The sequence below is a fragment of the Dermochelys coriacea genome, chromosome 1, assembly GCF_009764565.3.
Source record: "Dermochelys coriacea isolate rDerCor1 chromosome 1, rDerCor1.pri.v4, whole genome shotgun sequence".
In the NCBI taxonomy this organism is placed as follows: Eukaryota; Metazoa; Chordata; order Testudines; family Dermochelyidae; genus Dermochelys; species Dermochelys coriacea.
The window spans coordinates 294,069,649-294,084,722 of record NC_050068.2 but is presented as its reverse complement, the minus strand read 5'-3'; the positions used below and the strand labels follow the sequence as shown (position 1 = coordinate 294,084,722).

At 39.7% G+C, this 15,074-nt stretch overlaps 1 protein-coding gene across 3 annotated transcripts in view; it reads left to right on the top strand.

Moving 5' to 3' along the window:
• Positions 1-14,841, top strand: part of SLC16A7 (solute carrier family 16 member 7) — a 153,617-nt gene extending 138,776 nt beyond the window's left edge. For all 3 annotated transcript variants that reach the window (XM_038387199.2, XM_038387200.2, XM_043494176.1), the window contains exons 3-5: positions 6,950-7,093; positions 8,870-9,685; positions 13,060-14,841. In XM_038387199.2, coding sequence (XP_038243127.1) covers positions 6,950-7,093; positions 8,870-9,685; positions 13,060-13,319 — 1,220 coding nt within the window. In that variant the 3' untranslated portion in view covers positions 13,320-14,841. The remainder of the gene's footprint in view (positions 1-6,949; positions 7,094-8,869; positions 9,686-13,059) is intronic.
• The last annotated feature ends 233 nt before the right edge of the window (positions 14,842-15,074 follow it).

Sequence of the window (15,074 nt, the reverse complement as noted above, 5' to 3'; positions counted from 1 at the left end):
CAAAAGCCACCTGTGTACAGCTCCCTGACCCTCTCCCAAACCATCTCTCTGTAACCCTCTTATCCAGGTTGACACATACACAGGTGAGAATTGTTCCCTTCTTCCCTTGAAAAGTCTGCCTACCCTGCCAGCCAGAGAAGAATTAAGTGAAAATCCAGGCAAGGATAGAAATAGAAAGTACATAATTTTCCCATTTAAGAGTCAAGAAGTCTGCATATTGAATCAGAATTTATTTTTTACTTGTTTTTTAAATATATATATATATATATATTAGCAAATAGCATGATTTTGCAACTGATTTGTTTCTTGAAGTTGAATGGCTGAAATTTGCTTTATATTGAAAAGTAGAATTTGCAGCAGATATCGATACATGCTTGGATGTGAACATTACTTAAATGATTTTAGTTGCAGTTAAATGTAAAATCAAATTTGTGCATGCCCATGAAAGGCCTGATTACATGCTCACAACTAGAATTTATGCAGATTCATAAATCCATATACACTGATGAATAGGTGGTAGTTTATGAGACTCTAAAAACCAAAGTATATGCAAAGACATCAGCATAAAATGTTTAATCCACTTATCAGGTCTGATTGAAACTGGGAAATATTTGGAGTTTCCTCATTCAGTGGTTTAACCCAACATTATGGTTTATATGACAATTAATATTCCCCACATGTTTGTATTTTAAACTGAAGTACTGGAATATTCCCAGAAAACAAAATTAAACTGGAGTTAAGGTGGTAAATACATGTTGATAACTTACAGGAAAAACTTTAATAGAATGTTGTAGTTAAAAAGAAGTTTGAAAGTCAGCAAATTGATTTCAAAGTTGTACTTAAAACAACATTATACTCTATGGCCATGCAGAGCACAGGTGCCTCCAATTCTTCCCTTTTATCCTCACCTACCACCGACCCAAGAACATGGGATCTCAAATAGATCAATGGTTCTCTGGGATCTGCACTGGTTGCCTTCTAGTTGGAGTTTAAGCCAGTATTGGCTTTGACCTAAAAAGTGCTAAATGCCTGGGACCTGCCTATATTTACAATATCTTCCATTGTTGTATGCAGTGTAGTTGTAGCTATGTTGGTCCCAGGATATTAGAGAGACAAAGTGAGTGAGGTAATATCTTTGATTGAACTAACTTCTGTTGATGAGAAAGAGACAAGCTTTTGAGTCACATAGAGCTCTTCTTCAGGTCTAGGAAAATGATGTTTGGAGTACCTTGTCTCTCTACTTATGAGATATTTATTTCCCCATGCATTACTGCCATAATTTAAGACCAGTAGACATGGGCGGCACATAATGGAGGCTGGAGGAGGCTAAGCTTCCCCAAACCTTGTGCCACCAGAAGGAGGAGGGCAGTGGCAGATTTGGAGCCCCCAGAAAAATCTCCCCCCACCATAGTCCAAGGGCCAGGGTGGGAGCACGTAGCTTTTCTGGTCTCAGGGCCACAGTGGGGAGGGGAGAGGGGGAAGGGGCCTCAGGGTGGAAGAGGCAGAGTGGGGATGTGACAGGAGCAGGGCCACTGGGGAGGGGGTAAAATGGGGTGTGGTCTTGGGGGGGGTGCAAAGGGCAAAATGGGGGAGGGGCTGAAGGCTCAGAGCTTGAGGCAGGGCTGAGAGCTCCTCCATGATCCCAGCTGAGGCTAAGAGCTCAACCCCAGCCGGGACCAAGCTCTCAGCCCGGCTCCGGTGGCCCCAACCAAGCTCTTCTCTGTGGAGAAGAGAAGGGGGCTGAAAGCAGTAAGTGGAGGTGTGGCCTTGGCTGAAAGAGTCTGGGCCTCAGCTAGACGAAGCAGGGTAGGGGGCTAGTCTCCCCAAGGGGAAGCTTCACCTGCAGCCCATTCCAGTAGAGATGCTTGAGCTAGAGTTTCCAGGGAGATGCTGGCAGAACTTTGTCCATGAACTTTCTCTTTTCCTCCCCTTTCCCATTCTGAAAAAAAGGCCCAATATGTTCATCTTCAGGACACTTTTTGTTGTGGGGCTTCTGGGATGAAGAATGTTATTTTAAGGGTCATTTTTAGGGAGGGTGGGGGTATTTGCCTAATTATTTTCTTTAATTAGTTTCTGTGGTGTATGGTGAAGGCTATTCAGGTTTTGTCTCCATGTTTGGTTGTGCTTTTAAATAGTTGGTAGTGGTGCCTAGGTGGCTTTTTGGTGTGTGTATTAATAAATCTGAGTCAACAATTTAATACATGTTTTACTGAAATCTCTCTCGGGTGCCATCCCCATATTCTTCCAACACTCAACACTCCACGCTCAAGTATGTGTACCTCCCATCCATTCTTCCATGGCTCTTCGAACCCATTCACTATTCCTGATTCTTCTTCCCTCATGAGAAGAGGTCCAAGTTGCTAGAAGTCCATAACTCCAGTATTCCATAATCTTATACACTTCTACATGCAGCTCAAGGTGTTGTTTATAGTGTACAAAGCTTTAAATGGCTTGAGACCCAGCTCTTTGAGTGCTCACCTCTTCCCCTCTCTCCTAGCATGATGGTTGTGATGGGGTTCCTGAGGTGCAATCTGAACTGTGGGACCGCTGAGCCCTCTGTCCCACCAACTTGGGGTATCCCTCTCACACTGTGGCCAACCTCTGTCAGGTACTGCACTGACATAGACGTTCACAGGCAGGGACACACCCAACTGAATTACATGAATGCTTCTCCCAGCCACTCATAAACCAACAATAGAGAGGATCCAGCCAATTCCTCCCAGTTCTCTAGCCTGGCACCCTTGGAATATGCCATCTTGTCCTTGTTAGAAGCCTGACCAGTGTAAGTTTATTACCCAGTTGATATGGAGAGGACACACACTCACCTTTGTAACCTGAGCTGATATTGCCCAACCGCTTCAACCAAAACACACCGTTTTAGGTAAAATAGAAAACAGATTTATTAACTACAGAAAGGTAGATTTTTGGTGATTATAAGTAGTAAGCATAGAGGTCAAATTTGGTTATCTAATAAATAAAAGTAAATTCACAATCTGAGTTCTATAAACTGAATAGGATTTGAATAAAGCAGTGTCTCAGCCTGATGGATGGTATAAACAGGTCGCAGGTACATAGGTTAGAACTCTGCTCCAGCTTGGGATCACCCTCCTCAGTTCAAAGTCTTTGTCCTCCAGATGTGTTTCCAGGGGTTGAGTTGTGTGGGAGTGAGGCCAAGTCATGATGTCACTTCCCCTCTTTATAGTTTCTTCCAGCTTGCTGAAAAGATTTATGCTTGTCATGTGGAGGTCCACCCCCATTGGTCAAGGAGCCTCCATTGTCTACATGCTCTTTCTGAAAAGTCTTCTGGGATGGACTTTGGGCAAGTGAATTTGCCTTTAATTCGCCATCAGCATGTCTGCTACTCCATTGTAGTACCGGAAAGGCTGGTTGTAGGTGTCCCCAAACTCACAATATATTTCAGTAACACGCACATCAAAACTTCATAAAACTTCACATTCAATGGTAGTACATACAATCCAACAGGATATTAATGTTCAACAGATCAAGACTTTTAAGATGATACCTCATGAGGCTTACTTTGTATAAAACATATCATAATTACATGACAGTGGTGAATATGGGGGTTTCAGGGTGCTCGTTTGAGGTACAGAGGGCAACAATGGTTCTTTCCTGGAGTTGTACATCCCAGGACCGACAAAAGGGTGTTCTCAGTAGGAGCCTTCATGGTTGGATCATGGTTCATGAGAGCATAAATTCAGTAAGCTTCAGGTCACAATGCAGGAAGTATCTGGTCAAAGCTTTGAGTTTGATTTCTCAATTCCATGCTTCTCAGTAATTTTTTAATGCTTAGTGCTGAAAGAAGACATGCCAATCGATCACATAGGGAACTGTTCCCAAAATATTTCTGACCTGACCAGAAATTAAAAGTATTGAATAGCAGGTACAGAGAAGGGCTACTAGGATGATCCGAAGAATGGAAAACTTGTTTTATGAAAGGAGACTTAAGGATTGTTTAGCCTAATTGTTTAGCCTAACTAAAAGAAGGTTGAGGGGAGATATGATTGCTCTCTATAAATATATCAGAGGGATAAATACAGGAGAGGGAGAGGAATTATTTCAGCTCAGCACCAATGTGGACACAAGAACAAATGGGTATAAACTGGCCATCAGGAAGTTTAGACTTGAAATTAGATGAAGGTTTCTAACCATCAGAGGAGTGAAGTTTTGGAATAGCCTTCCAAGGGAAGTAGTGGGGGCAAAAGATCTATCTGGCTTTAAGATTCTACTCGATAAGTTTATGGAGGAGATGGTATGATGGGATAATGTGATTTTGGTAAGTAATTGATCTTTAAATATTCAGGGTAAATGGGCCTAATCCCCTGAGATGGGATATTAGATGGATAGGATCTGAGTTACCCAGGAAAGAATTTTCTGTAGTATCTGGCTGGTGAATCTTGCCCATATGCTCAGGGTTTAGCTGATTGCCATATTTGGGGTCGGGAAGGAATTTTCCTCCAGGGCAGATTGGAGAGGCCCTGGAGGTTTTTCGCCTTCCTCTGTAGCATGGGGCATGGATCACTTGAGGGAGGATTCTCTGCTTCTTGAAGTCTTTAAACCACGATTCTGTGGCCTGCGTTGTGCAGGAGGTTGGACTAGATGATCAGAGTGGTCCCTTCTGACCTTAGTATCTATGAATCTATGAATCTCATGAGAAGGCCTGTCATCCCATTCAATCTCTTGAAAACTGTGCTGGAAACCTTTTGGAAAGTATCCAGACTTCAGTGTGTTTAACGAAACTAAGGACTGTATCATGCCATTGATTTTTAAACTGCACTTCCATCTAGGGCAGTGTTTTTCAATCCGTGGATCACGACCCAGTACTGGGTCATGGCATGTCATGCACTTGGTCGCCTTGCTCTGGTCAGCACTGCCAACTGGGATGTTAAAAGTCCTTTTCTGACACCGCGCTAGGCCCCAGAAGTGGCCATCAGCGGGTCCGGTTTCTAGGCAGGGGGACCATGGGAGTACACATGCTGCCCCCACTCAAAGCATCCTGTGGGCAAGAGTCGTGCAAAGCCGCTTGTGCACAACTGCCTAGGAGCGGGACTCATTGCTGGCCGCTTCCAGGGTGCAGCACGATCCGCGGTGCCAGGAGGAGGCGGGAAGCCTGCCTCTGCAGCCCAGCTGCGCTGCTGACCGGGAGCTGCCGGATGTGAGTCTGTGCCCCAACCCCATGCCCCATCCCTTGCCCCAGCCCTGAGCCCCCCCAAACCTGGAACCCCTTCCTTCACCCCAAACCCCTCATTCCCAGCCGCACCCCAGAGCCTGCACCCCAGCCCAGAGCCCTGACCCCCTCCTGTACCCCAACTGCATACCCTAGCCCAGAACACCGTCCCACACCCTGAACCCCACATTCCTGGTCCCACCCCGCAGCCCTCACCCCTGCACCCCAACCCTCTGCCCCAGCCCTGAGCCCCCCCACACCCCAAACCCCTCATCTCCAGCTCTGTTGGGTCATGGGCATCAGCAATTTTCTTCAATTGGATCCCCTGTAAAAAAATTTGAAAACCACTGATCTAGGGTGACCAGATGTCCCGATTTTATAGGGACAGTCCCGATATTTGGGGCTTTATGTCTTATATAGGTGCCTATTACCCCCACCTGTGTCCCGATTTTTCTTACTTGCTATCTGGTCAACCTACTTCCATCATATTCAATTGAGACTTATGCTTAAAATATTGATGGCATGGTATGGGCCTAAGACTTTTGCATGTAACCCGTCACTAATAGTTTTAAGATAGGTCAAACATTTGGACCCAAAGTAGGACATACTGCAAACAATGTATATCTCCAATTTTGTTGAACTTGATTTGTGTTGCCAGTGAAAATGCTGATGTATATTTCTTTAGGTATTCATTATGAGAAATTTGTTCTGGAGCGAATACACAGTAGGAACCAGAATGATTTTCAGTAAAACCAAATGTAATGCTTGACATTTCACTTTATATCTTGTTTCTTTTATCACCAGTTCTAAATCTAACACCCCCCACCCTGTTTTTTAAATGGAGTGAATATAGTGCTTAAAAAAGTAAAACTGTTAATGATGGTTAGGGCCACATATAGTACAATCAGGTGTAGTGCAAGCTTCCTAAAGCAACTCTGACAGCTTCTTAGACTTGATATGCCAGACACCATCTCTTCCTGTTGTGGGCCTTTAAAGAACATACAGAGCACATCATGACAGATTGCATGCTGGTTCTTTGTTTGGTATGGACAAAATTACACTGGAATAAATTTCATTTGAAACTAAAAAGCAGGTTTGTAGCCATATTTTCAAAGTTTCTAGGCCATTATACCAAGCATACTTCAGAAGCTTCAGACTACAGAACAGAATGATACTGTCCATTATCACTCTCATTCAGATCTGGACAAGGAAAATAGATCTCAGCTGTGAGTTATTTATGCACAATTTCAACACTTTAAACAAGGGAGTAGTCCCATTGACATAATTAAGTGTGTTGCCCTAGTCAACAGCAACAGTTATAGGGAGTTCAGAAGAGCTTTCATTCTATCAAAAGATGTAATCTGACTCATTTAGAGATCTCTTCTGCTCTGTTAATTATAGTTTTGATTAAACAACTTCCTTCCATTTGAAATTCTGAACTAGACAGTGGGCCTAATCCTCCATTTCTTGCATACCCAAAACTTCCATTGACTGGCCCAATTGTTGGTTCTTTGAGAACTGTAATTAACAAGCTTGCTGCACTCATGCCTTACATCCTTTGATCCACTTCCATGACCACAGGTTATTATATAGGGCCAGATCCTTCAAATACACCCAGGAAGGGTGAGTAGTTCTTTTGACTTCTAGTATGTAAGTTCTTGTGTTGTCAGGTTCACAAGGAGGGACTTTTAATCACTGAAAACACTCAACTGCATATATATTTATCACTGCATGATGGATCATTTCTCCTTTTCCTGCCATTAGGTCCCTTAAGCAGTGTCTTGGTGAACAAATATGGTTGCCGGCCAGTGATGATGGCAGGAGGTGTATTGTGTTCATTTGGAATGATTGCTTCTTCTTTCTGCAATAGTGTCCTGGAGCTTTACATATGTGTAGGAATTGTTGGAGGTAAGTAACTTGTTCAAAAATGGTAACTAGTCCAGTTAATTTCAGCTATCCGGAACTGTACTCCTTTAAACTGATTTTTAGGATATTAAATTACTGCTTGGGATATTTCATGCACTTCTGATTATTTTATTCAATAAATGCCCTATGTATGTGCCATACTGTACTGCACTATAATTACAATACAGGAATTGACTGACGCATGACAGCACTTATTAGAGTAATTTGTATTGGATTTTGCATTGGTTCTTTTTTTAGCCTTCAGTCATACCATACTATGAATAAAACAGCAGAGATGAGTAGTGGTCTAGTAGATATGCAAGCTCTAATGCTAAGCTGTATAGGCTCACAAAATATATATATCCATATTCAACAAAATAGTATGCTGGGCAGGGTCCAGCTGGCCCCAGAATAAAAATATTCCTGTCTGAAAACCAATACTAAATCACCAGAGCTCTAGGAACTGATCAAAGGGTGGGAATTAAAGTGATAATAAAGCCACTAGATTAAATTACCTCGCTACCAAAGGGATTCTAATTTTTTAAAAGCATCTCTTTTGAATAAAGAAAGAAGGTGAGATTAGAGGTCATATAGAAGCATGGAATACAACAATGAGATCTTATTCTGTCACTACATCAAAGCTTATGTTTATCTGTAATTGACTTGAGTAAAAGATAATCATTTTGAAAGAAACCTTTCATAGATTCATAGATACTAAGGTCAGAAGGGACCATTCTGATCATCTAGTCCGACCTCCTGCACAGCGCAGGCCACAGAATCTCACCCATCCACTCCTACAAAAAACCTCACCTATGTCTGAGCTATTGAAGTCCTTAAATCATGGTTTAAAGACTTCAAGGAGCTTTCTTACTGAATGTGGTGGATATCTTGTTTGTTTTGTTTTGTTTAAGATCTCACGTCTCTACTTTTTAAGAGTCAAATGCAGGGACCCACTACCTAGCCCAAGGAGTGAGGGTTTGCTCATGGGAGAAAAGGGAAGGAATCCTTCCTCTGAGACTACATAGTGGGTGCATTGCTACTAAAACTCGGCGGTTCTGGTGTATCCCCACCCAAGAAGAAGGACCACAGGTGGATCCTCTGACTGCACATCTGGCCCAACTCTGCCTCACCCCTGTGCTCTGCTGTGCAGGGAGCTGGAGCTGTGCATCCCCACACAGCCCCTTTCCCACCCCAGTGCAGTTCCCACTTAACCAGTGATTCCACTACCAGGTCCTCCAGAGCTGTGGACGTGGGGCTGGATTTCCTGCAAAATCATTATTTATTAATCATTTTACACCTTACTTTGATACATGTTCAACCTTAAAAAGGGATAAAGGGATAAAAGCCAGTGGATTTATAGTTCTAAATATAATGTGCTCTCTTTTGTAGATGAAGTGATATTTAATAACTTTTGTGAAATGAACCAGGAGAGAATTGTGTTGCAGCTTAGTAAAATACAAAAATGGTGTATTCAAGGTCTTGATACCATTTTTTCTCTGTCACTCCATTGTCTATATAATTGCTCAAACATTACTATGAGTATTTACTTTTATTGCAATGCAATACAAGGAAATGACAGAACTCGAGTGTGACATAGTGGTGACATTAAAATATGTGGAAAGCAGTGAAAGCACATTTCATTTTCCAGTGCTGATAACATTTTATCTTCATTTGGAATTTCTGAATGGCATTTTAGCTTTTTTGAATGATTTTGTCTGCTTATCATGAAGAGTTTTCAACGTATTACATGCAATAACGCTGTGCTCTTTTGTTGTTTAGGTCTTGGCTTAGCCTTCAACTTGCAGCCTGCCTTGACTATGATTGGCAAGTATTTCTATAAGAAACGTCCCATTGCTAATGGACTGGCCATGGCTGGAAGTCCAGTGTTTCTAAGCACACTGGCACCTCTCAATCAATTTCTCTTTAATGCATTTGGATGGAAAGGAAGCTTTCTTATTCTGGGAGGACTTCTTTTGAACTGCTGTGTGGCTGGGTCACTCATGAGACCTGTTGGACCAAAACCAGTTCCTCCTGTGAAAAAAGATGTCGAGAAGGGATCAGGAGATTCAGCCTTACACATGAATAACAAGAAGAAGTCATTCTGGCAAACCGTGAATAATTACTTAGATCTATCCCTCTTTAAACACAGAGGGTTTCTGGTTTATTTGTCAGGAAATGTTATTATGTTTGTTGGCTTCTTTGCCCCAATAGTATTCTTGGCTCCTTATGCCAAACACAAGGGAATTGATGAATATTCTGCTGCTTTTTTGCTGTCTATTCTAGCTTTTGTAGACATGTTTGCTAGGCCTTCAATGGGACTTGTAGCAAACTCCAAATACATCCGGCCAAAAATCCAGTACTTCTTTAGTTTTGCTGTCTTGTACAATGGCATCTGTCATATCATGTGCCCACTGGCAGGGGATTACACAGGCCTGGTGGTGTATGCTGTACTTTTTGGGTTTGCTTTTGGAATGGTTAGCAGTATCCTTTTTGAGTCATTGATGGATCTCGTTGGTGCTGCCAGATTTTCCAGTGCTGTGGGACTTGTCACAATTGTGGAGTGCTGCCCTGTTCTCCTAGGCCCCCCTCTAGGAGGTAAGGATTCCTTTTTATTCTCCTTTCTGATGTCACTGGGCTAAGTGTAAATATTTAAGTTATTATTCATATGTATCTAAAATATTTAATGTGCACATGTTACTTAATGTTGCCACAAGAACTGTCATGTTTTTTCACCGTTTGTTCTTTTGAATTTACCCTTTTTTTTCCTTTTTCTTTTTGGCATATCACAGATTTAGATTTATATGCAGATTTATATTGCCTGTGTGTGTATGGTGTGTAGTCACCATGGCTGTGTATGTAACTATATAGGTAGAGATACATACATAGATAAGATACAGTAAGATGGTAAAAAGAAAAGGAGTACTTGTGGCACCTTAGAGACTAACACAATTTATTTGAGCATAAGCTTTCATGATCTACAGCTAAGATGATATTTGCTCTCATTGCTAGCCACCCAGTCCTATTTTTCATGTGCTTTACTAGGCAGTTAGCAGTGCTGAGAGCATCTCTTCCATAGTGGTGCTTCCCTACCTCCTGGCCAGCACAGCTCCCTCTCTGTCAAATTGGCTACATTCATGGGACTCCACTTGATTCCCCATAGCAAAGAAGCTACATCTATAGTTGCTACCTCTCAAAATGGCTCCTAATTTCCCTAACCAATGGCTGCCAAACCAGTGGCTGCTTAAAAATAAAATGGTACATATATAAATTGTCATTTTAAAGCTCCCCACATGATACTTTACTACCTTACTGCTTTAATCCCCAATACAAGTGAGGTTATTGAAATAAGATTGATTCTCACAACATGGCTAGGTAAGGTGCACGCACAAGAGGGCTCCGATGGATGCTGCCCCTCAGAGCATAAGCAGAGCATTGTCCCTCATTATGAAAAGACAGTGTTAGTTAATTTTCACATACTGATCACCACTAGAATTCTGGTAATAGAACTGGGATTTTCAAAAGAGTTTTAGTGAATTAGGTGCCCAAAATCCAATTTTAAAATCCCTGACCAAATATTAATTTGAACTAAATATATACAAATATATACATTTTAACTAAACAATATTAGATGTTATAGGTGTGAATTATAAATGTAGATCCTAGTACAGCAAACTCTTTCCTGCACACTGACTACTACACGCAGGAGTACTCCTATTGAAGTCAATGGGACTACTCAAGTGAGTAAAGTTATATAGGTAAATGTTTGCATGACCCAGGCTATAATTTGTCCTAAAATAACATCTGTTGAACTTATTTGTTAATGAAAATGTAAATGATGCCAGCTGATTATAAAATGTACACTTTATTTCATTGAAATTAATAATTAACAGTTATACAAGTCATTCCAAGTGATTTGATCTCATCTTATTTTCATAGATGTTGGAACACAATAGATTCCTCTAACACAGACAGTTGGCATGCCACCTAGTGGAGGGACTGTGCCTATGACTAATAAAATCCAGTCACTTCAAACACTGAAACCTATATTAATATTAAATCTAATATTAATGTAGTAATAAAGTATACAGCTATTTATTTTTCTTATATTTGTTATGTGGATTTTTTTTAAAAGGATACATTTTGGATATAATCACCTTTGGATATAGTCACCTTTGTTAATTTCTCTACTTGAACAGAGAAAACAAAGTAGGGATGAATAGGTTGAAAAGCTCATATTCCAGTTTTGATCTGTTTAGGTCTCCTAAAGCATTCTGATGATCTCATGCATGAACATTAAGTTAATTTTTGTTAATAATTCTTTGAGACTGGCACCATTAAAAACTAGCAAATTGCCTGGGATATCTACCTAAGTTGCAACAATATATTAATATTTTTGTAGTACTATATTATTAATATCTCAATATATACATTATTTTAGTATTCCCCAGTAGTAAGCATAGGGAATACTGCCAATACTGAGATAAACATTTCTATTTGTTTAAGGCAAAAACTACTAACTTTATAAAGGGTAGCCATTGTGCATTACCTTCAAAGGTCTTATTGCATTAGATAAAATATTACTGCTTTTAAATGCTTTGTAAAACGTACTTAAGTTTAATATTAAAGCAGTCAACAAATTTCATATGAAGCGTTTTGATAAAGTGAAATATTTTGACCTATCAGAATAAAACATTTCATTTTTTTGTTTTGAAATTATATATATTCTATGGTTTTCTATCACATTATATTATAAAATTCATTAAAACACAATTTTAAAATATACAAAATTATAAATATATAGATAAATCAAAATAGAAACAAAACCTTTAGATTGACTCAAAACTCACCCTCCCAGAAATTTCATTTAGCAGGATATTGGACATTTTTCAACTTTATTTTGCTTTGGAAAATTTGTGATTAAATGTTGGAGTTTCCCACAGAAATTCTAACTTTTGACCAGGTCTAGTTGGTATGTCAGTATTATGGCCCCAATCCCGCAAAGCATTTAAGCACATATTTAAATTATGTGAATCATCCCATTGACTTCAATAAGACTACTCATGCTTAAATTAAGTATGTGTTTTATGTGCTTTGCTGTAATGCGAGCCTATCTTTTAATTTAGAGTTTAGAAAATGCAACAGAATTACAAAAATGCCTCAATGTGAAAAGGTAGTCAAAATACATTTTTCTTTGATCTAAATGGTTTATGCACGTAAATCATGCTTGCTCATTTTGGCACTCCCCTTCTGGTAGTGGCAAGGCCAACCTGAGACTGACGAGCCTGATACAACCGGGACTAACAGAGCAAGTTCTTTTAGCTCAGACGGTAGAAGTTCATGCGTTAAGATACAGAGGTACCACATTTGATCTTTGCTGCTGCTGATCCACCCCGGGGAGTAAATATTACCCGTACAAGCTTGGGAACATACTTCAGCGTGTGAAACTCAGTTTTCATGACAGTGGTGTCTGTACACCAAGGTGAAATATTCTGTCTTTGGGGACAGAAGTGGAGCACAAATAGCAGCTGCACAATGAGACATAGAGACAGCAGCTGAGAAGGCAGACACCTTTCCAGACTCTTGTCTGCAAGCAGCCCCATTGAGTGCTAGGCATTCATTCCGAAACAACAGTAGAAAGACATTAGGAGGAGAAAAAAAAAAAAAGACAGATCTGAATAGAAAAGTATACAACCTACTATTGTTGACTAGGCTCTACTTCCCTAGTCTTTCAATTATTTTACTATAGATGATGAATGCAATAACTGCCAATCTAACTAATATAAAATTTGTTACAGCTCCACTGTACATCTGTCTGTGAAAATGCCCAATATAGGACAACTTTTATCATGTTGAAAATACTTATATTGCAGGACATATATTGATAATACTTGTGGGAAGGATCTGGAATTTATTTCGGTCTACAGTCGGAATATTTTCAAGTGTGGTTTTGTTTTGTTTCTGTCTTTCAGGTTGGTTAGTGGATATAACTGGAGACTATAAATACATGTACATTGTCTGTGGATCAATTGTGATTGTGGCAAGTATTTGGTTGTTCATTGGCAATGCCATCAACTACAGGCTTTTGGCAAAAGAGAAGAATTTAGAAGATGAAAAACAGAAAGCACTAAAGAAGGAAGCAGAACCTTTGACCAACAGTGAGAATGAGGAGGCTGCCAACAGGGCTGACAAAGTACTCAATGATGCTTCAGAAAGGGAAACTAATATTTAATATGAAATATGGCTCAGACATCAATGTTTTTGACTTCCATTACAAGTATTTTGTCAAGATACAGGCCAGGTTTTGTAATAATAAGGATCTGTCACAATATTGAATGAGAACAGAAATTTGCCAAAGCCAAGATTCCAGACAAATTACCATCGACTGTTTGTTTGTTTGTTTATTTTGGTGATAAGAATTTTAGGTTTCAGAGACAGCTACTCCATGCACATGAGTCCATTCCAACTATGACTATAGACAGTATGAGTCAGGTAGAGTTAAACTTTAAGGTCCTCCATGACAAATGTTCTTGTTCCAAAATAACTTCTAATGCAACAGTATCTGTTTAGTCTTGTTACAGAAGCCATCTATCTTAACCCTCTTGACTGCCAGTGCCTGTTGACTTCTCCCCACCACCATATTTTGGCCTCTAGTATTAAAGAAGGATATCAGATTATGGGTTAAGATCTGAAAAGGAAGATAAAATACTGAAATGTGCTGAGTAAAGTGCATAAGAAACTGCCTGCCCTTTTATAATGTATGCCCACTACATCAAGAGGATGTATTTATACCTATAACTACAATGGGGATGTAAAAGATAAGATTAGAAGAGAAAAAAGGTAGATTTTTTTATTGCTAAAATGCAATAAATGTTTCAATATAATAAATACAAGTGTTTGTTTCATCCAGTGATAGCTAGCCACATCTTTAAACATTTACTTTTGAACTGTGAGAACACTCAGGCAGCATTAATCCAAATTAGTTTATAAAGCTGTTTGTATTAAAAAAAAATAAAGATGAACATGTCAGTGGTACATAGATTGTAAGGGTAGCAACCATATCATTCATCAGATACGTAGACTTAAATTAACAAGAAGGACTAACTGGTTCAGGGGATTGGAATGGTTCAGCCTTTTATCTCTAGTGACCTAATCCAATACCCAGTGAAGTCAAAGTGAGTCTTTCCATTAACTTCAGTGGGCTTTGGATCAATCAGTCCTTTGGCAATTAGTTCAAATCACAGCCATATGTTTATTCACAGAAGGTAATTATGCTTTGATAGCCAATGTGAAAGGAATTTTAAGATTTAACCTCGGGTCCTTGTGCACAGGTACTCTCATTACAATTCCCATCTACCCACCCAACACATTAATCATAAACTAACTCCTTTGTGGACTGTATGAGCAGAACGGCCAAGAACTGAGCCCTCTGTAAAACAGTTGAGACATGTTGGGAGTGCAGGGTGAGAAACGTGGCATGTGGTACACTTTTTTTTTTTTACTGGATTTTGGTCTTGTACCTACAGTATTTCATAAATACTCATTCAATTTCAATTGAAAACATTACAGGTTGTTTTCTTAAAGGAGGACAAAAATACAAACAAATACTAAACAGTATCTGCCTATGAATACTCTTGAAATGCTAATGCTAAAAGCTAATTCTAGGCTTGCAGAAGTTTCAAAGTGATGATGTGTTGAATGAAAATATTTCTGTTTTATTTAGGTAAGGGAAGGTGCTATTCATAAATGTTGAAGGGAGGTACCTATGTATAAATGCATCTGAAATTTTGAAAATTAAGGGTCAGATTCATGAAACATTTATGAACTGGTTATGCACCACTCAGACATGATTCAGGAAAACATACTATTGTGCAGTTAATTTGGCCTCCCTCCCCGTTTTTTTTAACCTCTGAAAGGTGTGAACATATAAAACATACTGATAAACTAAGCGGAAGATGAAATCCCAATTTCTCAGATAAAATAAATA